The 27,724-nt window shown below is 40.4% G+C and overlaps 1 protein-coding gene across 1 annotated transcript in view; it reads right to left on the bottom strand.

Moving 5' to 3' along the window:
• Window positions 1–27,724, bottom strand: part of LOC110073003 (eyes shut homolog) — a 112,517-nt gene that overhangs the window by 72,297 nt on the left and 12,496 nt on the right. Inside the window, exons 3-4 of the mRNA XM_078386662.1 lie at window positions 24,166–24,356; window positions 18,881–18,972 (exon numbers count right to left, since the gene is read on the bottom strand). Of these exons, the coding sequence (XP_078242788.1) occupies window positions 18,881–18,972; window positions 24,166–24,356 (283 nt within the window). The remainder of the gene's footprint in view (window positions 1–18,880; window positions 18,973–24,165; window positions 24,357–27,724) is intronic.

Below are 27,724 nucleotides of genomic sequence, written 5' to 3'. Positions count from 1 at the left end.
CAGCCATTTTGTGAAGCTGAAAAAATCACTGTATTGTGAACAAACGGTTTGCGAACCACGGACCTAATCAAAGTCCAGCGAAAATCCCTCATTGGAATGACTGTTTGGCAAATCACTATAGCGATTGCAAAAAGTCATCGTTATGCAGATTCATCATTTAGTAGGGTCGTCGTTAGCAAGGTACCACTGTATCTATAACTATTAGTACTACTACCACTAGCACAAATCATCATCATCATCTGTCATTCTGCAAACTGTTTTACTTAACCTAAGAGTTAAGGCCAAATATTTTATTTAAAGTATATCTGTTTGTAAAGAAAATAGCTTTGATCCTTCAGCTACAGTGAAGGGTCAAACATGCAAACATAGTTCACAGAAAACATTTGGCACAAGGCAAATGGTGTGGTTTTATTTTTCCGCTTAACAATGCCACTTTCATTAATATGCCTTCAGCCAACTCACAGGAAATGTTCTCCCTTAATCAAAGGAAGCACAGTGAGTACCTATGAAAATCAGCAACAGCCTCTCTGTTTGCTGTTTCATTATGTTCATCCTTTTTTCTCCAGCGCAGCAAGAAACAGAAGGCTGCTTATGAGCAAGGTCAAACCACTACAACTTGATCAGTTGGGTGATTAAAAAGATTCAAGACTCTTATGCTGTGGTGGCGACAGGACTGATAGACTGATATCGTATTATTCCAAAGAGTAAGAGTGATAAGCAACATTAAAATAAAATTATCTTCTTGAGTGGAAACAGGTTCTTGCTCTCATGGAAGTGAGGATGCTGCAAGCATATAATGTGTGAATTTAGTCGTCTGTGGACAGTGTATTATCCACTGTCATTCTGTAACTGATTATATGTGCCAACCCATGGAAGACTTTTTCACTCCATCTCCATGCATCCACTCTTAATCCACACTCCACATAAATACTGAAGCACATCTGACTGAATTATTCCCACACAGCTTTAAACTTCTCGGTTATCTCAATGAAAGCCCGCCAAAATTAGGCCCTTCTACTGATATGCTTCCTGGATTTCCCTTGAGGAATTTGACAGAAGATTCCTCAAACTCTCACCACCTCCATCTAAAGTTCTTCTACTCCTTTTGCCTTATTCTCCCTGACTGCCCCACATCCAAGTGAAACAAACAGCCATCAGAAGCTTTTGTTTCCAGAAATGAATTTTTTCACTTAAAAAAAAAGTATGTGAGAGGTATACCTGGTTCTTGAGATTGTGTGTCCTGGAAGTATGATTCTCTTAGGTGGTTGGTTGTTTTGTTTGTCAAAAAATCTTGTTTTCTGAGGTGAAAAAAAACAACAGGCAGTCTGAAGCCCACAAAATCACCCCCTTGCTCTGTAGTTTAGTTTATGAATAAATCCAGCCCTAATAATAGTGTAGTCCATCATGATGCTCTAACACGTGGCACTAAAGCAGCTGGAGATTGCTTCCTTTTTCCTATTTCCCTTCCTTTTCTCTGTTGTTTTCCCTGGTGCTGATTTTTGAACTGCAAGCCCCATGGGATAAGAGGCTGTTGTTATGTGTTCTGTAAAGAGCTGTACATGCTGATGGCACAATTTTAATAAATAATCTGTATTTTCTGTGGCATGCGTTTCGTCCTTCAAAACCCAACAGGGACACTGTCAAAATGGCCACAATGACTGTAGCTATGAACTGTACAATTGTTAACACAAAATTATGATTTTCTCCCTCCCAAACATTTTTCCCCCAAACAGTATTCTTCTTCTTTTTAATATCAACATATTGTTAAGTATCCTGGCTAATAATAATGGAAAGACTGGTTAATTTTTTTTTTTCCAGTTGGAGCTAATGGCACATTAGCCCCATGGCACAATGGTTAAACTGCAGTACCGCAGTAAAGGCTCTGCTTATGACCTAATTTGATTCTGATGGGCTCAGGTATCTGGCTGGAGGTTGACTCAGTCTTCCATCTTTCTGCAGTCATTAAATGACTACCCAGCTTGCTAGGGGGCAAAGCGTTGTTTGCATAACTATGGTATGAACTACCCAGAGACTGCCCAAGCACTATGAGGTGAAATATATGTCAAAGTAATGACAAGAACAACAACATGGTCATTTCCTAATATTAGAATATCTCTGAGAGATTTGAAGGAAATGGCCCAGAGAATGTGACATTGCAACTCTGTGTGGGGTTTTGAGTGTGTGTGTATGAGAAAGAGACAGATAGACACACACACACACACACACACACACAGAGAGAGAGAGAGAGAGAGAGAGAGAGAGAGAGAGAGAGGAGAGAGAGAATGATGAGGAAGAAAATAAGAGAAATTACACATTTTGGAAGAGGCAGTCAAAGGTGGCAGGAGAGAGTGCTATAAGGGGACTTTGATATGTATGCATATTTATGTACCACAAATGCTCCCAGAAGGTCTTTCCTAGGTTTTGACTTTTTAATTTCTGATGTCCTCGGAAAAGTAGGCCATCTTAATGTTAGAGACAGAGAATATTCAGTCATTATTAAAACATATGGTAAGCACATGTGACAAAAAACTGTCCCAGGCCTCCCCCTCCATCATCACATTTACCACAGAAAGTGACAGTCTGAGGAGAGAGAGCTTGATGTATGTATGTAGGCTCCCCGCTCAAGCTAGAACTCCATCTCCTTGGGCTGCAGGAGGGAAAGAAGAGGGAAGCAGAACAGCTACTTTGACTCGATAGACCAGCAAATGTCAGCTTCAACCTTATAATTTTGTTCGGGGGGGGATGTCTATTACTAGAACTTTAGAAATTAAGGAATAGTCTACCAATATACCGTAATCCTATGGGATATTTATGCACAAAGACGAGGAATTGCAGAAGCTGCTGCTGCTAATTGTGGCTAACTGACTAGGTATCAATGCGTAAATGGCACCGTACCAATTAGCATGGGCAACCTCTGCAGTTCCTTTTGTGCCTGTGCAAACAGTTTTCAGCCACTTCTTATTTTCTGAAAGCATCTCTCCTTCCTTCCCCTGTGATCACTCTGACTCAGTATAAGGCAGCTTCCTGGGTTCCCAGGTGATGTACAGCCAAACATTAGCTGCAGGTCTCCAGCTGATAAAAGATGTAGCTGTTGCTACAAGAAGTGTTCAGCCTAACAGCTGTTACATATGCATTTGCCTATGAGCTAGTAATATCCTGGAACAGGTTTCTAGAGCTTATATTCGGAGGACAAGTTGTTAACAATTCAGTATGCTGTTGGGCAGATTTCACCTTGTGCTTGTCAAGAGTGCAGCCCAGCACCTTTTGATTATGCTTGATTGGATCTTACAGGTATTGGCTAAATTGAAATAACCTTCAGATATTATTGTTTAACATTTGCTACGGACACAATTGCCCGATCACAGAGACATACTATAAATATGCCATACAGGTTTCAAAATGTTTTTTTTTTTTTTTGTCGTTGTTGATGTTTGAACAATCACTACACAGAGTGTTTTAAAGGTCAAGTGAGTTGAACATACTTTTGGGTTTCTCCCCCCCTTTCCCTCCTTTGCATTGTTGTAAATGTTGAAAAATGCATGCACAATCAGGCAAGTATTGCTGGTAGTTAGCTTCTAGTAATTGTATCCCAGCTCAACCCAGCCGTAATTGGGTAGCTTTCTCTTTTGTGCTTCTATAAATATAATCATGAAATACTGGCTTACTAATTGCAACCTGGATGATGATTTCTGTCTTTGCAGCGCTGAATGCTGTGCCCAAAGCCATTCAGAGCTGGATGGATTGAAAGGTCAGACAATCAGTAGCAGCACCACAGGGATACAGGGTGACTTAACACGGCAGTTATATTTGCATGTGTAAGTCCCTCCAAACCCTTGCATATGAGGTCCTTCTATTTAGTGACATTTGTCAGTGATAATTGAAAGTGTGCTTTGTATTCCATGGCACAGTATTGTAAAATGTAATGACACAGACAGATGCCATTTGGTAGACATACTGAATGTTACTGGGAATAGAGTCTCTTATTCTAGAACATGCTAGAACTAGAGTTTTTAAAAATTCATTTACATTCCGTTAAAAAGAGAGCTCAATTGAGACCTAGCGATCAATTGCTTGCTCCACTATTTCTTACTTCTCTTGCAATTTTTATCATGGTTTGTAGAAAGTCTGGAGCAAATCCAAGCAGACCACTAGAAAGAACGTTTCTGAAATCTTATTCTGTGGCAGTGATGGCATCCAAAGAACTAGTTCTTCTATTATATATCCACAAATTTACCCAGATAGCCAGATGTCATTATTTCCTGACCCAGACGAAGAGTACAGTTGCAATGGACACTTTTAAATTTTTGTGGACACAATTCTTAGAGGATTCAGTCCTTTCTTGTCCTAATGTTGGACATTAGGGGGGAGGCCCTTCCCTTGGCTCCACCGCCTTCCCAACCTCATTTGGTGAGGGCACGAGAGAGGGCCTTCTCAGTGGCTGCTCCCAGGTTTTGGAATGCCCTGCCCCAAGAACCCAGGTTAGCCCCTCCCTCTTGTCGTTAGGTGAAGACCTTCATCTTCAGGCAGGCCTTTAAGCAGTGAGTTATCTCAGGAATGCTGGTTTTTAACTGACAGGTATTAAAATGTTTTTGAATTGTTCTTATAGTTGATTTTTAAATGTTAATGTATGCTTAATTGTTTTTTAAAATGATATTTATATAATGTTTTTAAATGTATTGTTTTATCTGGGGAGAAACGGAGCATATAAATAATTTAAATAAATACATAATAAATTAAATAAATATACAGGCAGACTGGGGAGGGTGAGGAAGGCCTACCTGAGTTTGTCAGGTTGATGATGAATGATTCTTTACAATAGGGTGTGAAAGAGATTCAGGGACATTACACGGACCAACATGGTACAGGCAGATATTGCCCAGCAGGAGGCTCCAAAATGGAGGGCATGGTACACTTCCTAACAGAAGGTCCTCTGTATGCAGATGGAAGGGAACAATATCTTAAACCCTTAACAACTGGGATCAAGAAGACTTCCCCTTTATGTACAGTCCTATTTCTGCTAGCTGGCACAGACTACTATATATTCTATAGGGCCACTAAATCTATTAAACGAGCCACGGAAAGACAGAACTTATTGCCTGCTTCACAGATTCTTCAAGTTCATTTCACATCTTGATACTTATTTTTGAGAATCCTTATTATTATTATTATTATTATTATTATTATTATTATTATTATTATTATTATTATTATTATTATTATTATTATTATTATTATTATTATTATTATTATTATTATTATAATATCATTGTGTGCTTTTAATGTTTCTTTATATATACTTACATGAGATGCCAAGTACTATTTTAAATATTAGTTTAATCTATGCTCTTGCATACAGCCTGATGGGCTACAAAGAAATTAAGTATTTTGTATTCATATTTGTGATTCCATCTTGTCTAAAAGAGGTCTTGTTATTGAGACATTTGCATTAAAACCCTCCAAAATGGGGCTCTGTTGTGTGCCTCACCCCTTCATGGCAAGGAGTGCATTAAATCATGAGCCACTGTTCCACTATTCCATTGTTCCATTCCAAGACATGCTCAATCTTGAAGGATCCCTTCTTATTGTCTATACCACATTGTTGACCCTTCCCTCTGTTAGCTTCACCAGTATTGGCTCTGGACAAGGATGCTAGAGGACTCTACACCTGCTGTGCGCCAGCCTTTGGCCAGCCTTCTTAGCTGGTGGACTGGCAGTTATACACTTTGTTGTGGAGTCATGTCCCAGCATCCAGAATGACATACCAGCACATAGTTAAATGGTCAGAGGATCAGGACCCAGTACCTAGACAGGTGAACCAGCAAGTTATCAGAATGTTGTAGGATTAGTAGGGTGTGGGAAATAGGACTTCAGTAGTTACAGAAAGCTAGTGGGACCTGCCACAAGATGTTGCATGATATACTAGTTCATGGTTCCAGTAAGCCAGTCAGCAAGTTTTCTGGCAGTCAAGGCTCCTTCTGGTTTGAATATCCAATATCATGAAGTAGCTTCACAAACAAGCCACTTAAGGGTATTGGCAAATTGAACATTTCATTTGCTCTTTGGTGGAAGGGCAGGGGCAGTGAATTTTTTTTTTTAAAAAAGCACAGTAATAGACCATCGCTGATACACTGCATCAGTTATATAAAAAATATTCTCTTCACCTTGTTTTAAAGAGCTGGTCGAGAAACTGCCTCTGCCACCAGCCAAATCCGCTGCTGAATATTAGGACTGTGTTACTGCTCTTTAGTCTCACCTTTGAGACCGATTCTGGTAAGGAGGGATGTTGTTTTCAGCACTGTTGCTGCTTTTGTTTCTGTTGTTATTTACTTTGTTGCAATACTAGTACTAGTATTACAGTATATAATTTATTACTATAGTGCAACAGTAGCATAATGGGACAAACTCAAGTATTATAGAAGTAAATCATGAATACCTGATACAAATGTTAAATTTGAAGCTATGTCAAAAACGGTTCACAATTCATTTAATTTTTAATGATAAATCCTGTCTTAGAAATGCTTAAGTTTTATTGAAGATTTATTCTGATGCTGATCTTGATTGTGTTCAGTCCTAAATTTCTCTTTTGATGTCACTGGTTTGCAAAGATCTATTACGTGATTTGTGTCAAAATATGGCATAATAGCCTCATTAAGCTGTTATCTTTCAGAGGCTGCAAAACAATGGTTAGTATCAACTAATTGGTATGATTAGGTTGTTATTAACTCCATTATGATCAATTAAATATAATTACATTCATCTTGTTCAATTAATTTTGTAGAAATAGCAACTGCTTGTTCTCCCTCTATTCAAATGAACTTTCCCAATAATTACTTATGGGAAATAAAACACAGACACACACACTCCAAGTAGTGGGCTTTCATTTAATGAACACTTACAACTCTTTATAAAAACCATTTTGGAACAAATACAGTACAGGACAGCAGAAGAGGGCTGGATAGAGAGTGATAAGCCATATAACTATGATAGGCATTGGTTGGAATCATCTTTGAGTCAAACTGCTTGTACAACAGGTGTAACACAAGCAATTTGGCTTTTTGGCTCTTGTGCAGGGAGGTATCCAAGATCCAGGTATTCCAAATGCAGATCTCTGCTTATGCAAGGATAACACTTATGCAGGTAAGAGATCCCTCATTACCATACTGGTAGGATTCCGCAATCTTCCAGAACCAAACAATATCCTGGATGTTATATTTAAAGTGGATTGCTCATTATTTGGGTCTCGGCACACTCAAAATATCAGGCATGAAAGTGTTTAAAAGGATGAAATGTTATGGGCAAAATCTGGAGAAGTTTGGTTGCATTTTAAATCCTTTCAAAATAACTAAATCCAGTAAGGTTCGTTCCAGTAAAGTTCATTATACAGTATGTTTAAACCTTAGTGACTTCAAGGAGCGTGGGTTATAGTCCTTTGAGTTTTGCTCCAAGAGGAAAAAAAAATATTAAGAAGTGTTATTTCAAGAACTTCGTTGAAGTGTGAAGATGAGAAACAGTGCTTTATGGTTTGCACCTTCTCCTTCCACCCAGGGCGAGGGAGAGGGAGGGGGAGGGGGAGGAAGGGAGCATGATGAAATTCACAGAGAATGTTTATATGTAATATTCACACTGTAATTTTTGTGCAAATCTGGAATGTCAGCTAAGGAAAAAATGGGGTGGGGGATAAAAAAGAAGACGCAGTCTGTGATCAGGAACCAGGCCTTCTCAGGAATGCTGTGCCTGCGGAGATGCACCAGGCCCCTACCCTCCGAACTTTTAGAAAGCACAGTAAAACCTCCGTGTTCAGAAAGACATTTCAGGACATCCTTCCTTTATAATTGTTAGTTTTAAATTTATTTTTCTATGTTATTGGGTTTTTGCCTGCGGCTGCCATATTGTGCCTTTTGTGAGTTGCTTTCAATATTTCATGGTGAGGGTGGGGTGGGAACAGCTGTTATTTTGCATTTATCTTATGCTTTTGTTGGAAACCACCCATAGTTGTGTCATGCCACTAGATGGTGCTGCACAGAAATTTAACAGACAAATAAACAGACAAACAAACTAACTAACTAACAGTGAATGTGATAAAATGTATACAAGCAAAAGCTCATAAGCAGAGCTCCTATCAACTTACCTTCCCTTTTTTTCCTTCCCACCCCACCTTCTGGAGCTGTTCTCAGGGAAAATAGGTGTTGGAGTCTTTTGGGTGTGGAAAATGGCCCCTTAGTGCTCTTGTAATTAATGTGGCTTGCTTAAATGTGCCCACTCACTGCTTAGTTCAAATGAATGCACTGCATGTTTGGCATTTACACATTCTAGAATATACCTAGGAACCCACACCTTCTCTGAACATGCCTGGACATGGAATGGCACCTTGATCAGGTGGATAGGGAATAGGGTTGTGTCATTTGCTGTTCTTTCTTTCTTTCTTTCTTTCTTTCTTTCTTTCTTTCTTTCTTTCTTTCTTTCTTTCTTTCTTTCTTTCTTTCTTTCTTTCTCTCTTTCTCTCTTTCTCTCTTTCTTTCTCTTTTCCCCAGATTCCAATTCCAGAGAACTGCCCAATGCTCCCTGGAAAGACTAGATCTTTGTGGGAACTGTAGTCTCACTGCCCATTAAGCTTTATAGAAGATCCCTCTCAAAGAACAAAAAAGGAAGCACTAGGGCAGTTTCCTTTTTTGAACTGGATGTAAGGTCTGAGGTACAAAGCAAAGCCTGAGATAAGCCTTGGTCCAGGTGAGTGAAGTATATGTGTCTATCTTTGGGCTGGAAATCCCAGAATTCTGCCAGGAGAAATCCTGGAATTAGTGTCCTGTTAGAATTAGTATCCTGCCCCCTTCCCGGCTCGCCTCTGAAGACGGGAACTCTGAAATAAAGCCATAACCATTGCCTAGAATTTCTAAAGCAAAGCAAAACTCAACCTAATTGATCTCAGTTAAATTTTTAAAATCAGATGTATAGGAAGTGAATAAGCTCACGCAGATACACACTATGGAAAAGTGTCAGGCACATATATATTGTAGATTTCATTGAAAGATGTAATGTCTACTGATACTGAGTGGTGTGCAAGACCCCACCACCTTCAGTTTTCTTTTACTATAAAATGAGAAAGCACAAAAATAAACGACAAATGATTGTCCTTCTCTGAGATTTAAAAATTTCAGCTACTTACCCCGCCCCCAAATAAAAGATTAAAGATAATGAAAATTATTGTTTCAAATGCAGATTCTGCTTACGGCCAGGCAGCTCTTACAACTACAGTAAAACAACCTTTGCCAAACCATTTTTTTTCACATAACAGATGAACTGAATTTTGCATGCATTTACCATGAGTCTCTGCTTCTGACATTCGCAGGTTTGGTGATGGGAAAGCCATCCTGTATAAGGGAACCAGGGAGTTTTGATGAGGGGTAAATGAGCAACCGCAAAGAACAATTACACTTGCCTTGGTTAAGCAAGGTGGGAGAAATAGTCATGCATTCCTTCCTGTTATTTACTTACCTTTTCAGAAATATTTTAACTGGGTTTCAGCTAACCAGAGCTGGTCATACATTTTTATAACATTGTGTTATTTCCCCCATAATACTGCCTAAAGTCCTAGCTCTACAATCCTTCCAATAGCCCTACCTTTATATTAGTTTCATTAGGGAAAATGACCCTGGTGCAATGGAAAGAGATTGTTCCAGGTCACAGCGAAAGAATACCATCATTCTGCTCCTAGTTACTGTGTGATTAAAAATAGACAGACAGGCAGGCAGGCAGGCAGGCAGATAGATAGATAGGCTTCAATCTACAGAAGGTTATCATTTTAACTTTTGAAACAAAATATGAAAATATCCAAGGTCAGTAGTTGCTATAATTAATAAAATGAATTGTAGGCAGCAAAGCTAAATGGAGCCAAGAAAAGGTTCCTGAGGGCGGACCTGATTGAGACATATAAAATTATGCAGGGGATGTAAGTGGATAGAGGGAAGCTCTTTTTCCCTCTCATGCAATTCCAGAACCAGGGGATATCCACTCCAGTTGAGTGCTGGGAGAGTGAGAACAGACAAAAGAAAATCTTTCTTTATCCAGCATGTTGTTAGTCTGTGGAACTCCTTGCCACAGGGTGTGGTGATGGCATCTGGCCTGGATGCCTTTAAAAGGGGATTGGACAGATTTCTGGAGGAGATGTCCATCGCAGGTTACAAGCCATTATGGGGATGTACAGTATAATCTCCAGGCTTAAAAGGAAGGGATCTCCAAATGCCAGATGCAGAGGAGGGATATAAAGAGACAGGTATCTTGTTGTCTTGTGTGCTCCCAGAGGCATCTGGTGGGGCCCCTGTGTGATACAGGAAGCTGGACTAGATGGGCCCTTGGCCTGATCCAGCAGGGCTCTTCTTATGTTCATATGTTCATACAATGCTTACTAGAACTATTCATTTCTGTCTGGATTCAAGTCATAGGTTCAGGATTAGGTGGTGTGGTAACAAATAAATATTGGATCTGGACTATGGGCAACTTCTTGAATTGATCAAGAGGTGGATAATTTCAATGATCTTTCAAAACATGCACATTAATTGAGAGGATAAGACAAAATGGGCAGTATCCAAACTAAATACTTCCCACCTAGGTCTTACTGAAATCATTTGTGGGAGTGAGGTCCCATGGATTGCAATTGATCTAAGTGCAGCTTAAAGTGTAAGTTTTCATTTCATAAAGACATTAGTGCATTAATTTTTAAATGAAACAAAGAACTAATGCTTCTCTGCATCTTGTTTCAAGGGCACTTTCAAGAAGAACATTACTTCTTCAGGTCAGATGGTGTCCTCAGACTAGGGAGAGGATGATTTTTCAAGATAAGATTTGTTATCAGCTATTTTTGATGTTTCACCTTGTCAAGAGGTCCAGTGAGAATTTCGTGCTTCTGTAGGTTTCTGGCCATCCCTGACAATGATTCCAGCTCTTAATTTTCCTCCACCCACCTTTCCTACAATTTATTCTGCACAAGTAATAACCAGGTTCAGGCAGCAAGAGCTTCTTGAGTGGGAAGCATTTAGTGGTGGCACTAATCCATATACAAGCAAACCAGAAACCAGATACAGAGGATTTATTTTAATGGTTATCTTCGACATTCTTCACAGTGAAAGATAGCAGATTCCCATAGGAAATTAGGAGCAGAGTGGTCTTCTTCTGTCAAGAGCTGAGATGGGACATTTTCACTGAGAGTGCTGATCTCCCCTCCACAACAAAAAGAATCTTTCTTGGCAAAATGCCCACGACATATTTCAAGGAGAAGGTCTGGAAGACATCTGATTTACAAAGGAGACTAATTTTGCTATCCACGCTGTGATATGAAAGTTTTCTATGAAGTACCCATTCTCTAATCTGAACAACAACAATTCCAAACAATACTGTTTTCTGTTTCTGTGGGAAACACATGAGGAAATGAAGGACACTGTACTTTTTGATGGCTCAACATCAGATCCCTTTGACATCCGAAGCAGAGTGAAACAGGGCTGTGTCCTCGCGCCAACACTGTTTTGGATCTTTTTTGCTGTCATGCTGAAGCACGCCTTTGGAATTGGAACAGAAGGTGTCTGTCTCCAGACTAGATCAGATGGAAAGCGAGAGTTCTTCATCGATGATGCAGCTGTTTTTGCCCATTCTGCTGAAGACCTCCAATAATTTATGAACTGTTTTAGTAAGGCCAGCCAAGATTTTGGATTAACAATCAGTCTGAAGTAAACACAAGTCATGGGCCAGGGCGTGGACTCGCCTCCCTCTATTACTACCAGAATTAGAGGTTGCTCATACCTTTGTGTACCTTATCTCAATGATCTCTGACACCCTCTCCCTAGATGTCAAGTTGGATAAATGCATTGGCAAAGCAGCTACCCTGTTCTCTAGCCTCACAAAGAGAGTATGGCTTAACAAAAAGCTGACAGCATATATCAAGATCCAGGTCTATAGAGCCTGTGTCCTGAGTACACTCCTGTACTGCAGTAAGTCCTGGACCCTTTGTGCACAGCAGGAGAGGAAGCTGAACATGTTCCATATGCGTTGTCTCTGATGCATTTTTGGCATCACCTGGCAGGACTTGCAGTTCTAAGATCGAATCTACACAAGGGAGGAAGCCGCCATTGCTTGTCGCAGCTCCCGTCAACCTAGTGGTTCGAAAGCATGCAAAATGCAAAATGTGAGTAGATAAATAGGTACCACCTCGGTGGGAAGATAATAGCATTCTTTGTCTAGTCACGCTGTCCACGTGACCACGAAAGATTGTCTTCGGACAAACACTAGCTCTATGGGTTGGAAACAGAGATGAGCACCGCCCCTAGAGTCGGAAACAACTGGACAAATTGTCAAGGGGAACATTAACCTTTACCTAGAACAAGCTGGAATTTCTAGCATGCATACATTACTGAAACAGAGATGTCTATGTTGGCTCAGGCATGTCATGAGAATGGCTGACAGTTGGATTCCAAAAGATCTCCTGTATGGAGAATTAGTGCAGTTGAAATCGCCCCAGAGGGAGACCACAGCTGTGATAGAAGGATATCTGCAAGCAGGATCTGAAGGCTTTAAGAACGGACCTCAACAAATGGGAAACCTTGACGTCTGAGCGTTCAGCCTGGAGGCAGGCAGTGCATCATGGCCTCTCCCAATTTGAAGAGGCACTTGTTCAGCAGGCCGAGGCAAAAGGCAGTCCTGAAACCAGCAAAATCAGGGAACTGGACAGGGGACAGATTGTATTTGTCTTCAAGGTGGAAGGGATTGTCACTCTTGAATTGGCCTTCTCAGCCACAACAGACGCTGTTCCAAGACCTCTAGCCAGATCACGTTACCATAGTCTCTTGAGACTGAAGGATTCCTACACAACATCTGTGAGATAGCCAAGTAGTCCTGCAAAATCTCTCTCCAAAGACATCTCAAAAGTAGAAATCTCAGAGTTAGGAGAACAAGAGACTGTAACATCCACACCCTAGTCACACCATTTAAGTGGACGTGCTCCATAGTAGTAGTGGATGCTAAGTTTGTTACAAAGCTCAGTGAACTCTGAGTGAAGTAGATGGATCCAGCCACATATTTTAAGCCTGGAAGGAGTAGTTGTCCCCAGGGCTCATAGGAAATATGATGAGAAAGAAGCCAGCTTATAGTTTTCAAACAGCATTAGTATTTTGTCTGGATGCTACAAGGTCCTCCTGTCTCAGGCTTGTGTGTGGAATTGTAGCAAAAAAGGAACACAATACAACTGTCTGCATATATACAACTTGGATTGGAAACTGATCTGTGACATGCTTCAGCCACTGCTTTGCATGCTTGTGTCGATTTTATTTTTCTTCTTTTGCAACTGGATAACTGACATTGAATATATCTATTTATTTATCCATCTGCTTTGAAAACAGACCCCAAGGATGGAAGGCAGGCAGGCATGGAATTAAAACAGCAATGAGTAGTAAAATCTTTAATGGTGGCTGGAGGATCCACTTTACTGTGTTCTCCTACCACTGTCCATAGGTTGCCAGGCTAGCAATGGAACTACAGAACTGCCATCACTGACCGCTCATGCTTGGCTGAGGAAGACATTAAAGGAAGTGATTCTCATACTTCAGGAGGTAAGCATGAAAAGGACATGAGATTTCTTTGCACCAGATTTTTTTCCCCCTGAGAAATCTTACAGAAAAACTCATACAATTGTTTGGAGTGTGTTGTTGTTTTGTTATTGGTTCCTGGAGGAAATGCCAATTCTATATAGAATTATGACAATCCCTGGACAGAATTGCATCTATCTTGTTCAGGATTCATCTGGAAAAACAGAAGAAACGCCAAGCTGGGCAGGGCTTTCACAATTCCTGTAGAGAGTGCCATCTTTCTTGCATAGAATTCAGCTGGAGAGGGTAGAAGAAACGCCAGCATGTACAAGATTGTTTTAATTCCAGAATGGTCTGAGAACTCTTGCTGATGAACAGGGAAATCTTGGCAGTGTGTCTCACTGAGAATGAGAAATCTGGTGGGTCCTCCTCACATCTCAGATTTGCTGCACTTTGTTGACACAGCCTATTAATCTTGCTTGGCTGATGTACAGAACCTGGAAAAGTTACTTTGAAGAGGACTATGGCGACCAGGATTCCTCTGATAACATGACCACTGGCTAGGCGATTCTGAGAACTTCATCTGCCCAAATCTTCGTCGGCACTGATGTTTGTGTATGACAACATTAACTGTTGAAATTGCCCAGAAGCATCTCCAATTTTTGAGCTCTATATACAGTACTTTAGAGAGCATTCATTTGGCAATTATCATGACATATGAAAGGAATCAAAGCTGAATCCCAAATTGATTTGTACACTTACTTGTCTGTAGTATTCCTGCATTCATTATTACCATAGTGTTATCAACACTTTAATAGAATGGACTTGATAATTTCCAGAAATTTGTGTAATCTGAAAAAGTTGTTTTCCTTGAGGGTTTAGGGTTATAAAATCCCATTCTTTTATGGTGTGTTCTTATTTAGCTCCCCCCAAAAATATACTTGGAGGCTCACAAATTTATGATACTTCCTAAGATTGGTTATTACCCCAAGGAAGTGAGGTTATTAGTCCATCTGCCACTCCACTCATCTGTGAAAAAGACTAAGACAAAAATAATACTTACTAAACAGACTCTGCAGGTTAATGAAGCAAATTGAAAATATAGACATAGACATATTGGGAATAAAATGACTTAGTTAATCATGATTCTTGAAGGTCTTTTCATAGCCCTTTCTTCTTGGGACTAGCATGTTTTATGACCAGATAATATTGCATCTTAATTCTCACACACGATAATGCCACATCAAAACTGAATAATGTGCCATAATTTCCCCGTCTCCCATAAAATCAATACTTTGCAACAGAAGTTTTCCTCTTGTGCTCTCTTCAAGAAAGACCAGCTGCTCCAAGCAACCTCATCTTTTTTTAGACCAGTTAACCACCATCCTTGATTACTTCCATTTGATCTTGATGCATACTATGAATATATCAGCTTCCATTTATTTACCTTCTATACCAATTTATTCAAACCATTGCTTAATTACAGAAGGGCTCCAAATTAATTGCACTTATCTATATAATCATACCTCAATCGACTGTGTCACACGGATGCTACAAGAGGCAGTATAGGAGCAAGACTTAAGCCACCTGTTCAGATCTCACTTCTGCTATCAAATCATTAGCTGGCCTTACCATAGCCTTAGCCTTCTACAACATATGGATAGTAATATTGACGTCTATTACCAAGTTGGTAAAATAATTACTAAGATGAATGTGACATGGGCCCAAATCCTGTTTAGTGTAGTAAATGACACTACAGTAGGCCCACTGAATCAATGGAGATTTAGTGAGCCAACTCCTCTGTAGGTTCCATTCATAAAAATAGGTCTATTCTAGTTGCAACTTATTATGCTATAGAAATTCACTGTTAGATTAGGCCTATTAGAACCAGTGAAGCTTATAGAGGAGTTGATTCATGAAATCCCCATTCATTCAATGGATCTACTCTAGTATAATTTGCTACACTAAGCAACAGGATATGGGGTACACAGTGGTATAGAAATGTTTGTTACAGTGGTGCCTCGATTTATAAACTTAATCCGTAACGGAAAGGTGTTTATAAGTTGAAATGTTCATTAGTCGAATCAGCATTTCCCATAGGAATGCACTGAAAACAGATTAATCTGTTCCGGCTGCTTTTTTGTTCTTATGTAGAGACATGGTTTGTAAGTCGAAGCATTTCTTCCCATAGGAACTAATGCAAAAGCAGTTAATCCGTCCTCTACCACTAGGGGGAGAATTTTTTTACCCTATGATGACCTAAGGTTAAAAAAAGGGCAGGGAAGGAGGGAGGGACCTTTTAAACCAATTTTTACATTTTAAAATTACAGTACCAGGCAGTCCAAAGTCAATTTCCCGCTTTCCCCCCATTTTTTTCGTTTGTAAGTCGAAGCTCCGTTCGCAAGTTGAAGCAAAATTTTGTGAACGGAGCTGTTCGTAAGTCAAAATGTTCACATGTAGGGGCATTCATAAGTCAAGGCACCACTGTACTTCTCAATGACATAGTCACCTTGGGGAGCAGCGCAGAGCAATGAGATATTTGTTCCTCCTATGCTTGCACAATTCCTCCTGCTCCAAGAGCTTCTGCTACTCTCCTACCAGCTCTGATGGGGGAGGGTTGCACCAGATGTCAACACTGTCAGCATCACCTCCTTGCCCACCCATTCCTGTTTCAGCTGTCTGACACACAGCAGCTGCCCATCCCTTTGCTTCTTTGTATGGGAAGAGAAAGAAACAGCTTCTGTCTCGTGTCAAGTCACCCCAGATGGTTCTTCAAGTCCTGAAATATGCCTGGTCTGCAGTTTGATGGCTGGAAGGCATACAGGTGACTTCTAAGAACAGGCCAGTGAATTCCAAAAAGTGTTTTGTGGCAGTCCCAGTTCTCTTCAGGTACATCTCTCTCTGCCAGAAACAAGTCTGATCCAGTGTTAGGACTTAGCTGCTTGGTGGCACTTGAGGCAAATGCCCTCCCAAACCCACCCCAACTTTTGGGCAGTCTGCAGAGGATGTGTGGGTGAGGGGAACATCTGCCTCACACCTTTCTCCTCTTTTTCCAGTGGGATGGGATGTGGATGTCACTATGTTATGATGTGCAGTACTTTACTTCCCAATTCAGGTGAAAGTAAAGTGTGGCACTGCACCACACACCATATGGGCCACCTTTGGTCTTAAACAGGTACCACAAAGTGGCTTTCTAAAAGAACTACTACAGTGAACACAGTGACTCATTTCAAACATAACACAAACGAATAGTTCTTCCTATGTGTGCGAGCTGCAGTAACCCCCAGCTGTCTAATGCTTTCCTCCTCTTTTATGTGTCTTTCCCAGAGACCAAAACTCTGCATTGCTGGTTTTACTCAATTACAGTTCCATCTTTTCTGACCTCTGGCCAGGATATAAGAAAAGGAAGAGCACCACACAAATAAGAAACCATGGTTTAGGCCAAGTCAATAAAACATGAGAATCTTCCTGAGAGGAATGTGGACTTCACTATACTTAATGGGAGACAGTTGCTTTTTTTTGTAACTATAGTTATTATTGTCATCAGAAGGTGGGGGCAAACAGTAGGAAATTTCCAGATGAAACCATAATTCCTATGTCTGTTTGAATGAAATCCTTTGATGTTACCATTAGCATCTTCAAACTAGTTGGGGTAGGTTTCACCTAATTCAGGGTTTATGTCCACATTAAAAAACTTCATAGCATCTTCTTTTCACATTTTCTCTGAAAATTAATATTTTATAATTCCAATAAGGTACTTCATGGTGTGTGATAAGATCTACTAATGACAAGCAGTGGCGAAGAAAAGCACTTGGCCTAAGGTCTCAGTCTTAAGGCACTTAAAATTAATAAAATGTTCCTGTCATATCTTATTGCTCAATTAACTTACTTATTGAATTTTTAAAGTATTCTGCTTCATTGGAATTCATGGTGCCATAGTATAGCTAGTTAATAAATAATTGAGGTGATAAAATGTGCACAGTTTTATTAATTTTATTTTGCAGTTGCCTCTAGTCACTATGGACTGGTACAAACCTCATGCCAGTCCCTTGAAAACTGTTTTTTTTACATTTCAGCAGTTAGCGTCAGTGACACGTGCTCTTTGTCCTTCCCTACCCTCAGCAAATTGCTCCCCTATTCTCTTGGAGAACTTCAATCTTCAACCATGGTTTAGCATTACATTGGTGAGAACTTGGGTAATGCTGAGATTGACAAGACATGGTATCAAGTCATGGAGCCCCAATAACTCCTTGTACCTGCCATATGGGGCTGAAGATCATAGAAATCATAGAACAGTGCAGTTGGAAGGGGCCTACAAGGCCACCAAGTCCAACCCAATCATTACATTTCTACAGAAGGAACCGAGTGTCATGTTGGAAGCATCCTCCAGCAAGGGTGAACCTGACACTCTAGAACAGGGGTTTTAAACTCAATTTACCTGGGGGCTGCTAGAGGCAGAGTCTGGGTGAGGCTGGGCCGCATCAGATTTTCCGCCAAGCGGAGCAAGAGCCTGAGGAAGCTGCCCAGGAGTTTCCTTAGCCAACAGACAGGTGGGCTGGCTGGCAGGCTGCAGTTCTGGATGGAGGGTGCGAGAGGTGCTGTCTTGGGAGAGAGCCGGCGAGCGAGGCAAAGCTTTTTTTTTACTCTTGACAGCAGAGAATGTGTGGGCACTTTGGGGGGGGGGCAGGCAAGGCGAGGGCCACAAACTATCATCTGGGGGGCCGCAAATGGCCCCCGGGCGGCCGCAAATGGCCCCCGGGCCGCATGTTTGAGACCCCTGCTCTAGAACTCAGGAACCTCAGACTGTGGATGACACATAGCCAGAGGCTGAGTCAGAAGTGAGGCCCTTGCTCAATCCATGGAAATCAAGAAAGCTTGAAGCTCTGCTGCTCCCAGAAGGTTGATACCACCAGTGCATGGGTGCCAGCAATTCTACTGGGAATCAGGACTTATGGGGAGGGTGCATCTTGCTTCTTAGAACTATCTCCCCCTACGCACACATCCCAAAATCCAGTTGGGATATGTGTCATAGAAGGAATACTTGGTAGAAGGCAAAGCATGTGGCTCCCAAAAGCCTTTTGAGATGGGAACATATAATATATATTAATGAATGACATTATTTGCTTGATCATTATGCTACTGAGCTCTCTTTCACCAAAGTCAGTGCCAAATTCCTTCTGACTTCCTTAAAGTTAGGGCTGCATCACTGGCTGTGAGCAAAAAACAAACCAATTCATTTAGGCTGATCAACTAAACTGCGATGCCTCAGGCTGATCTGACTATTTTGAATAAGAAATATTAAAAAAACCTACCTAATTCGCACTTTGTATTTCCGTCCATCATTCACTCTAACGTTAGTACTGATGTTTCTAATTTCTTCTTGGACATCACATGCAAACTGGTACTGTAAAAAAAAAAAAGGGGGGGGAGAAATCCAAGGATGATATATTGTAATTGCAGCATAGCAGGGATTTTAAATGTTGTTGATTTCAGAAGTTAGCCTCGGTGGTTTTTGGACATTTGACCAAAGCAAAGCAAAGCAAAGCAAAGCAAAGCAAAGCAAAGCAAAGCAAAGCAAAGCAAAGCAATAAATAAATAAATAAATAAATAAATAAATAAATAAATAAATAAATAAATAAATAAATAAATAAATAAATAAATAAATAAATAAATAAATAAATAAATAAATAAAGCAAAAAACCCCCAACAGTAATAGGAATCCAATATTGCCATGGGACCGTCTCCACCTATCCTGTCTGGCCCCCCCCCCCGCAACAAAAATTTCTCCAGAAACTCTCCCAGTATACTGGATGCTGTGCTTATCTACTGCTCTACTGCTGCATAACAAGATGGAGAGAGACGGAGGATGGAGGAGGAAGGTGGGTACATAGAATATGCAGAAGGAGGAAGATGGGAGTGTCCTGGAAGCAGAAATACAGTATACTTAACCCGAGTCATCAGACCACCCACAGAGGCTGCAGGCGCCCGCAGATGAATGGGGGAGTCTGGAGAACACCCGCACTGCAGGGGAAGAACATTTATTTATATTTATTTATATTTAATTTTGACACTGACTCGAGTATAAACCGAGGGGGTGCTTTTGCAGCCAAAATTTTTTGCTGAAAAACTAGACTTATACTCGGGTATATACAGTAGTTTTAAAAGAAAATGATGGATATTTCACTTTATTTCAGATATGACCGGGTATGAGTAGTTCCCCTTAATTTTCAGTGGCTTCATGTAGACATTATTATTGTTGCTGTCAATGGTAATCAAGGTTACATTTCAGGCTAAATCTTTTTTCCCCCCCGTTTTTTGCTGACTCCTAACTGAGGAGACCAAGGATACAAAGGCAGAGAGGTAAGTAGTTTAGATTAACAACAGGAAGTGACATGGGGTAATCCCTGGGAATCCCCCATTCAGAAGCACCCTGTGCTCAGCTTAAGAGGAAGGGGCATGCCCTGATAACTGCTGAGAGCAATAATTAGCAGCTGTGAGAACTGGTAGGGCCTTTCTGTTTGCTGATTTCTAACAGAGCACAGTACAGGAACAAATCTGAGAGACCCCAGGGAACAAGTGACCAGAGTAAGCGAACAGGAATTTGAAAGTGGACACCTCTAAAAATATTTTTGTTTTCTGGATATAGTTATATATTAGTGGATATTCCCAGCATCCTTCAAGACAGAAAAAAAACCCTAAAAAACCAAAGGAAAGGGTACTAAGAGATAAACAGAAGAAAGTAAAAAAAGGGTAGTAAGGATTATGGTGGGAGGAGACACTTCAGTGATGGTGACCTGCAAAATGTGTGCAATGTTTCTCTTCATTCCTGAGAACAACACTGTGCACACATGCAGCAAGTGCAAACTATTTGCATTGTTGGAAGACAAAAATTAAAGAACTGGAGCAGCAAGTGGGCATGCCTAAGGCTATAAGAGAAGATGAAGAGTACAGAGACAGAACTCTCAGGCAACAGTAGCCAAGGGAGAGACACTGGAGGTGGAAAAACAGCAAGACAAAGCAGAGGAGGAGACTATGGAGGGGAGAATGAACATAGTGGCGGAAGCACCATGGAAAACAGTCACAGATAGGAGCAAAAGAACAAGAAGACACTCCTCACCAGTGGAACTATAAAACTGCTTTCAGATTCTTGAGGAGGAATCTGGTAGACAGCATGCAGAGGAAGACATATAGGAGACCCTGCAGGAGGATATGGGAGAGGCTAATGTTCAGCCAAACAGAGTCACATAACTCACAACCTAGAGAGAGAGAGAGAGAGAGAGAGAGAGAGAGAGAGAGAGAGAGAGAGAGAAATTGTAGTAGGAGACTGCCTACTGCAAGTGATTGAAATGGAAATAGGCCAGGAAGATCCATGGACCACCAGGTATGCTGTCTTCCTGGAGAATAGATTAGAGATGTGTCAGAAGGATTACCATCACTCATAAAACCCACAGATGACAATCCCTTTCTTCTTATCCACATGGGGACAAGCTACACAGCCAAGATGACTTATGAAGAAATAACATCAGACTTTGGAGCTCTGGGAGAGAAACTCAAAGACTTTTGAGCCCAGATAGTCTTCTCATTTTTATTGGACTTGGATGAGGGGGTGCAGGGATTGCTTGTGAACTCCGCAGATGAGACAAAATTGGGTGGAATAGCTAATAACTGAAAGACAGATATAAAATGCAAAAAGCTCTTTAGAACCCTGAGCACTGAGCTGAAAACAACAGAACGAAATTTTACAGGCATAGGTGCAAAGTTTTATACTGGGGGGGAACCATCTGCACAGTTAGAAGATGGGGGATAGTTGGCTCAGGAATGCCACAAGTGAGAAGGGTTTTGGAATTGTTGTAGATCACAAGCTGAATATGAGTCAACAGTGTGATGTAGTTGCAAAAGGGCAAAGGGGTTCTGGGTTTTAGGATTGTTATGAGGGTGTGTGGGTTTTGGTCTGGTCTCTGAGTGTTCTTTGTGAATTTCATTGTATGTGTATACAGTGTATATACGTTCAATGAAAATAAAATTATACTATATTTTTATATTAAATGCATTAATAGAATATAGTTTCAAAATTCCATGATGTACTAGTTCCCAGCAATTTGGCATTGATTAAGCCTCATCTAATCAATCCCAAACTGGAATTAAGATTGCCGGAAGAAATATAACAACCTCTGATATGCAGATGATACCACTCTGATGGCAGAAAGTGAGGAGGAATTAAAGAACCTCGTAATGAGAGGGAAAGAGGAGAGTACAAAAAATGGTTTGAAGCTCAACATCAAAAAAACTAAGATCATGGCCACTGGTCTCATCACCTCCCGGCAAACAGAAGGGGAAGATATGGAGGAGGCAGTGACAGACTTTACTTTCTTGGGCTCCATCATCACTGCAGATGGTGACACCAGCCATTAAATTAAAAGACACCTGCTTCTTGGGAGGAAAGCAATGACAAACCTCAACAGCATCTTAAAAAGCAAAGAATCACCTTGCCGACAAAAGTCCGCATAGTCAAAGCTATGTTTTTTTCCCGTAGCGATGTATGGAAGTGAGAAATGGACCATAAAGAAAGCAAACTGACAAAGAATTGATGCTTTTGAATTGTGGTGCTGGAGGAGGCTCTTGAGAGTTCCCTGGATGGCAAGGAGAACAAACCTATCCATTCTAAAGGAAATCAACCCTGAATGCTCACTGGAAGAACAGATCCTGAAGCTGAGGCTCCAATATTTTGGCCATCTCATGAAAAGAGAAGACTCCTTGGAAAAGACCTTGATGTTGGGAAAATGCGAAGGCAAGAGGAGAAGGGGACGACAGAGGACAAGATGGTTGGACAGTGTCATCAAAGCTACCAACATGAATTTGACCCAACTCTGGGAAGCAGTGGAAGACAGGAAGGCCTGGCGTGCTCTGGTCCATGGGGGTCATGAAGAGTCGGAAACAACGAAACGACTAAACAAAAACAACAACAAAGGCCTCATCTTGAGTATTCTGTCTAGTTATGGATTCCACACTTTAAGAAAGATGTGGGCAAATTGGAACAAGTTTGGAAAGGTGCAACAAGGATGAGCAGGGGAATCAAATCCTTTCAGGAAAGACTAGAAGTACTGAGGGGAGAAATGATAGCATACTTGAAAGACTGTCATAGAGAGGAGGGGCAGTGTCTGTTCATGATCGTCACAGAGTGCAGGATACATAATAGTGGGCAAGTTATAGGAAGCCAGATTTTTGTTGAATATGAGGAAAAACAACCTATTAGAGTAGTACAACAATGGAACCAATTACCTCAGGAGGTGGTGAGTGCTCCAATACAAAGAAGAATAGAAAATGCAATAGAAAATTTTACAACCTGTCAATATACTTTTATTTGGATTCCTGTATTGACCAGGGAGCTGGACTCAGTGGCCTTATAGGCCCCTTTCAACTCCATTATTCAACAATACTATGATTATATAGTATTTTTATAAAATAAATAAATAAATAAATAAATAAATAAAATGACATACTTGTGTAGCTTACAGCTTATCCACATATTTTGTTATGAAGAACAGTAGTGCAAATGTGAATCTTTGTTTGTTTCATTCTCTGTCATGAGAATGAAATTTTCAGAAGTTTTCTTCCTGTTGGATATGATTAGGACATTTTGTGCATTTTTCACATTTTCACACTTCTTCATAAAAAATGCAGTGGTGTTTCTTGTGCAAGAATGTGTCTTGAATAATAAGAACTGTGGGAACTTGGTTCTTAAGATATCAGTCATTCTCATAAAATTACAATACTGACAGGTCCTTGGACAACCATGTATGTGATATTGGTAAAGTTATAATGAGAATATGATTTCAAAATATCAAACTGTGCTGGGTTAGATGGTAAGTAATCCGATCTAGTACAACAGAGCTCTCTGCTTTACCTTGTATATCTATGTGGATTGTCAGCTTAGGTTAATCAAATGTTGTATCCTAAAGTAATTGTTTGCACTATTTTTAAAAAATAAATATTACACATATGTCTGTATTTTTCAACATCAGTTTTCATAGTTCTGCATCAAGAAAACTGTGAAGATTAAGGGAAAAATAACAGTTATCTTTGAATCACCTTTTTTTGATGTAATCAAAGTTAGAGCAAACCTTTGAGGAGCAACATAAGGATTAACACCTACAAGTCACTGACTGATTCACTAATTGAATGGCTGGCTGGCTGGTTGGTTGATTGGTTTTCTGTCCAGGAACTTTAATATTTTTTGTGATGTATGTCATACTAACTCATGGTTCAGTGCATTAGAAATATTTTGTTTTCAGCCGAGAACCTAGAAACAGCAATGTATAAACAGGACTTTTATGTCTTAATTGACTTTTGTACATTAACCAAGAGATAATCCCCACATCGCTTTCCTATTCTATTACCCACAAATATCATTCCTAAGTGTCCTGCTTATAACTTGTACTGGAATTCAAAAAGGGGGCAATTCAAGCAATGGATTCATTTAAACTACACTAAACTGGACATTTGTAAGCACAATACCTGGAAAAATTAGATAAATGCTTGTAAAAAGAAAAAGCATATAGCTTAAACATCAGTATAAGAGAACAGACTATAAGATTACCTGTAAGAAACCATGGTTGATGTAGAGTTGAATAAAGAAACGTCCCACTGTTGTTGGTCTCTGTTCAATATATAGAAGGACTCCCTGGAATCCAGTAGTCTGAAATTCTAAACTGATGTTGTTTTGTGGATGCAAATGGAAACCCTGAAATTCCACATAAGAGTCTTCTTGAAAGTGGATGTAGCTAAAATCTGGAGAAATTTTTTAACACATATTAATTAATTACATGTTGAAGAATTAAGGGAGGATGTTCTTCATTATAAAAATTCATAGGTAAAACAGCATCACTTACGATCAATCATGCATGTAAGTAGAATCCCTAACTGCCCAAAGTTTGGATGGCAGGATTCCTGAGCATTAAATATCATAGTACAACCAGAAATCAATGAGCAGAACTTTTATCTAGTATGGAGACTCAGTGATAGGGAAGACCTCCACTTTCAGAATTCTGCCTATTATGCAACAAACAGATTTTTGCCCCTTCTGACCAGGTACCCCGAATGGTTAGTTTATATAGTTCACACTATAGGAGTTCTTGGGAGCAAATTCTTTTTAAATTGTTTGAGAAACAGTAACCATCCACAAAATGCATTGACTGATGTCAGCATCCCTATAGTATGGTGCATGCGTATCCACTGGACAAACACAGTGAACCCATCAACAATGACTACACAAAGAATCTGGTGCATACAATCAGCTGTCATGTCTCCAGCCATGAATAAGATGAATGACTGAAGTTATTATTCATTCAATGAGCTACAGTAAGAAGCTTCTCATTTTCTGGATGGTTGCCCAGTTACTCAAGAGGAAACCTTAGGTGTGCCAATCACATTGTCAAGGTTATCAACGGAAACTGTCTTTCCCCCCCCCGAAATGCAATAAAAGCACAAAAATGATCAAAATATTAAGCGAAATAAAATGATAAAAGGCAGGTGAGGAGAAAGATTTCAATGTAACATCTAATTCAAGAAGCAGTGCTGAAGGGCCAAGCTGGATACTAACATATTTTCCCCCTAGACCTCAAGTTGGTTCCAGAATGCAAAATTTCAATGTGTTGCTAAGAGAGTAAATAATGGGGTCCCTTCCAGTTCTACAATTCTGTGATTATATGATCTGCCTATCTTACCCTAAAAAAAACTAAAAGTGACAGATCATCACACTGAATTCTATTGTCTTTGTATACTTTGTTCTGTGTGTGGTGTGTGAGAGTTCAGGTGTAATATTCACATGAAATACATTTTTCAAATTCAGAATTTCACAGAGTCTTATTCAGTATGTGCCGGGTAGGTGGGGCTCGTCAGCCATGGAAGGCAGCCCATCTAGGAGAAGGAAAACTCCAATTTCAAACCTCCACTGCCTTGTGGCTATATCCACTGATGGAAAAGGCTTCAGGAGTTAACCTCGAGGCAAAATCCGGAGCTGGAGTCCCGAAGGCAGCATGTGTCGTTCTGCCAACTCCTGCGACATTGCTGGAACCAGTTGTATTGGCTCTTGCCTTTCCATTGGACCATTTCAGCAATGTGGAGAGGGGGGATCTGCTGCTTGGGTAACAGCCTATCCTCCATATTACCTTACCCGGGCTTCATGCTCTGGAGAGGACACTCCTCGATTCAGAGTATGTTACCATAGTCTCTCGAGACTGAAGGATGCCTATGCTATTCAGTATGTGACGCTGGCATTTGAATGTGTTTTGAAGGGCACAAGTCTTGCTTTCAGCCTTCAAAGGAAGGGGGGAGGGAGAGGGAAACTTCACAGTTTTTAGCACATTTGGTTCAACAGCAGCCATGACAACATCCTCCCATTTTTAGCACACTCAAACAATTCAAATTCTGAAATGCTTAAACAAGTTAAGAGGTGGCATCCTCAACCCTGATGTTGATGGCTACAGAAGAGAAGCATTGCCAGAATCAGGGAGCTGTGGGTGTTTCTACCTCGAAAAGCACAGTGTACCTTGGGGGAAATACACACAATCAGGAAGCTTGCTTATAAACAAGTGGCAGGCCATGAACCCCAATGGCAGCTCCTTTGCCGAGTCCTTTGCATGGTTTACAAACAGAATAAACTGTGAGCTTGCAGCCTTTTACATGGCTAGTTGCAAAAGATTCAAAAGGATTTACTTGTAACTAGACTTACAAACTGTTCGTCTGATTCATTAAGTTAGCTCTCCCTCTTTTTGCCTAATTGCTACAACTGTCCCACTACAGTATAAAGGCTCCCTTCCTTAAGTCATAAAAGGTTTTGATTATTTAAACAGATAAGGCCAAGGCACAATCAGGTTTGGAAATCAGCCAGAGGCTTGTGTTAGTTCAAAGGTTAAACTACTCAGAGGTTTATACAAAAAGATACAGTAACCAGAAACCTCAGAATGGCGGTTGGCAGTGGGGGAGCCTTCTGGCCTAGCCCTCCATTAGAATTTTTTCCTCAGCGAATGTTGGTTTTGCCCTATAGCTAGGGAAGCAACTCCAAGTTGCCAGTCTTCTCCAGTAAGGGTGACAGCTTGTCATGGAGAGCACTACCTCCCGTTTATTTTAAAATCTGGACTGTAGTGAATGCTGTATTATTCCCCGATCCAACGGTTGTTGTTATTTATGTAATTTATTGATTTAATTTGTTGTAGTAATTTATTGCTATCATTTGTTGATTTTTTGATACTTAATTTTGTTACATTTTCATACTTACATGTGTTTGTGGATTATTGGTTCAATCTAAATATGGAAGATATTAACATAAAGGCTATCCCGGAGACAACTAGAAGGGGCAGATATGATGTGGGGACGAAACAAACCATTACAGAAGAGGTCATTCTAAATAACACAAACTGGAGCTCGAAACAGATACAACACATATCTGTTTTGAGCTCAAGTTTTCCTTCCTGCCAGCAGTATTGAGGTAACCAGCTCCACCGACCCTCTGATCTGACCCTCCCGCTGATCACTGCTAGGTCAGTATATTGAGAATTAAGTAACTTAGATTTATATTATATAGGCTGTATATTGTCTCCCTGCTTATTTAACTTCTATGCAGAATACATCAGGCAAAAGGCTGGACTGGAAGAATCCTAAGCCGGAATTAAGACTCCCAGAAGAAATATCATCAACCTCAGGTATGCAGATGATACTAGTTTGATGGCAGAAAGTGAGGAGGAATTAAAGAACCTCGTAATGAGGATGAAAGAGGAGAGCACAAAAAATGGTCTGAAGGTCAACATAAAAAAACCCCTAAGATCATGGCCACTGGTCCTGGCAAATAGAAGGGGAAGATATGGAGGCAGTGACAGATTTTACTTTCTTGGGCTCCATCATCACTGCAGATGGTGACACCAGCCACGAAATTAAAAGACACCTGCTTCTTGGGAGGAAAGCGATGACAAAACTCGACAGCATTTTAAAAAGCAGGGGCATCACCTTGCAAACAAAGGTCTGCATAGTCAAAGCTATGTTTTTTCCAGTAGCGAGGCACTGAAGTGAGAGCTGGACCATAAAAAAGGCTGACCGCCAAAGAATTGACACTTTTGAATTGTGGTGCTGGAGAAGAGAGACTCTTGAGAGTCCCCTGGACT

Source organism: Pogona vitticeps, chromosome 1 (genome assembly GCF_051106095.1).
Source record: "Pogona vitticeps strain Pit_001003342236 chromosome 1, PviZW2.1, whole genome shotgun sequence".
In the NCBI taxonomy this organism is placed as follows: Eukaryota; Metazoa; Chordata; class Lepidosauria; order Squamata; family Agamidae; genus Pogona; species Pogona vitticeps.
Note: the sequence above shows the minus strand (reverse complement) of the source record. Positions and strands in the feature narration are given on the sequence as shown.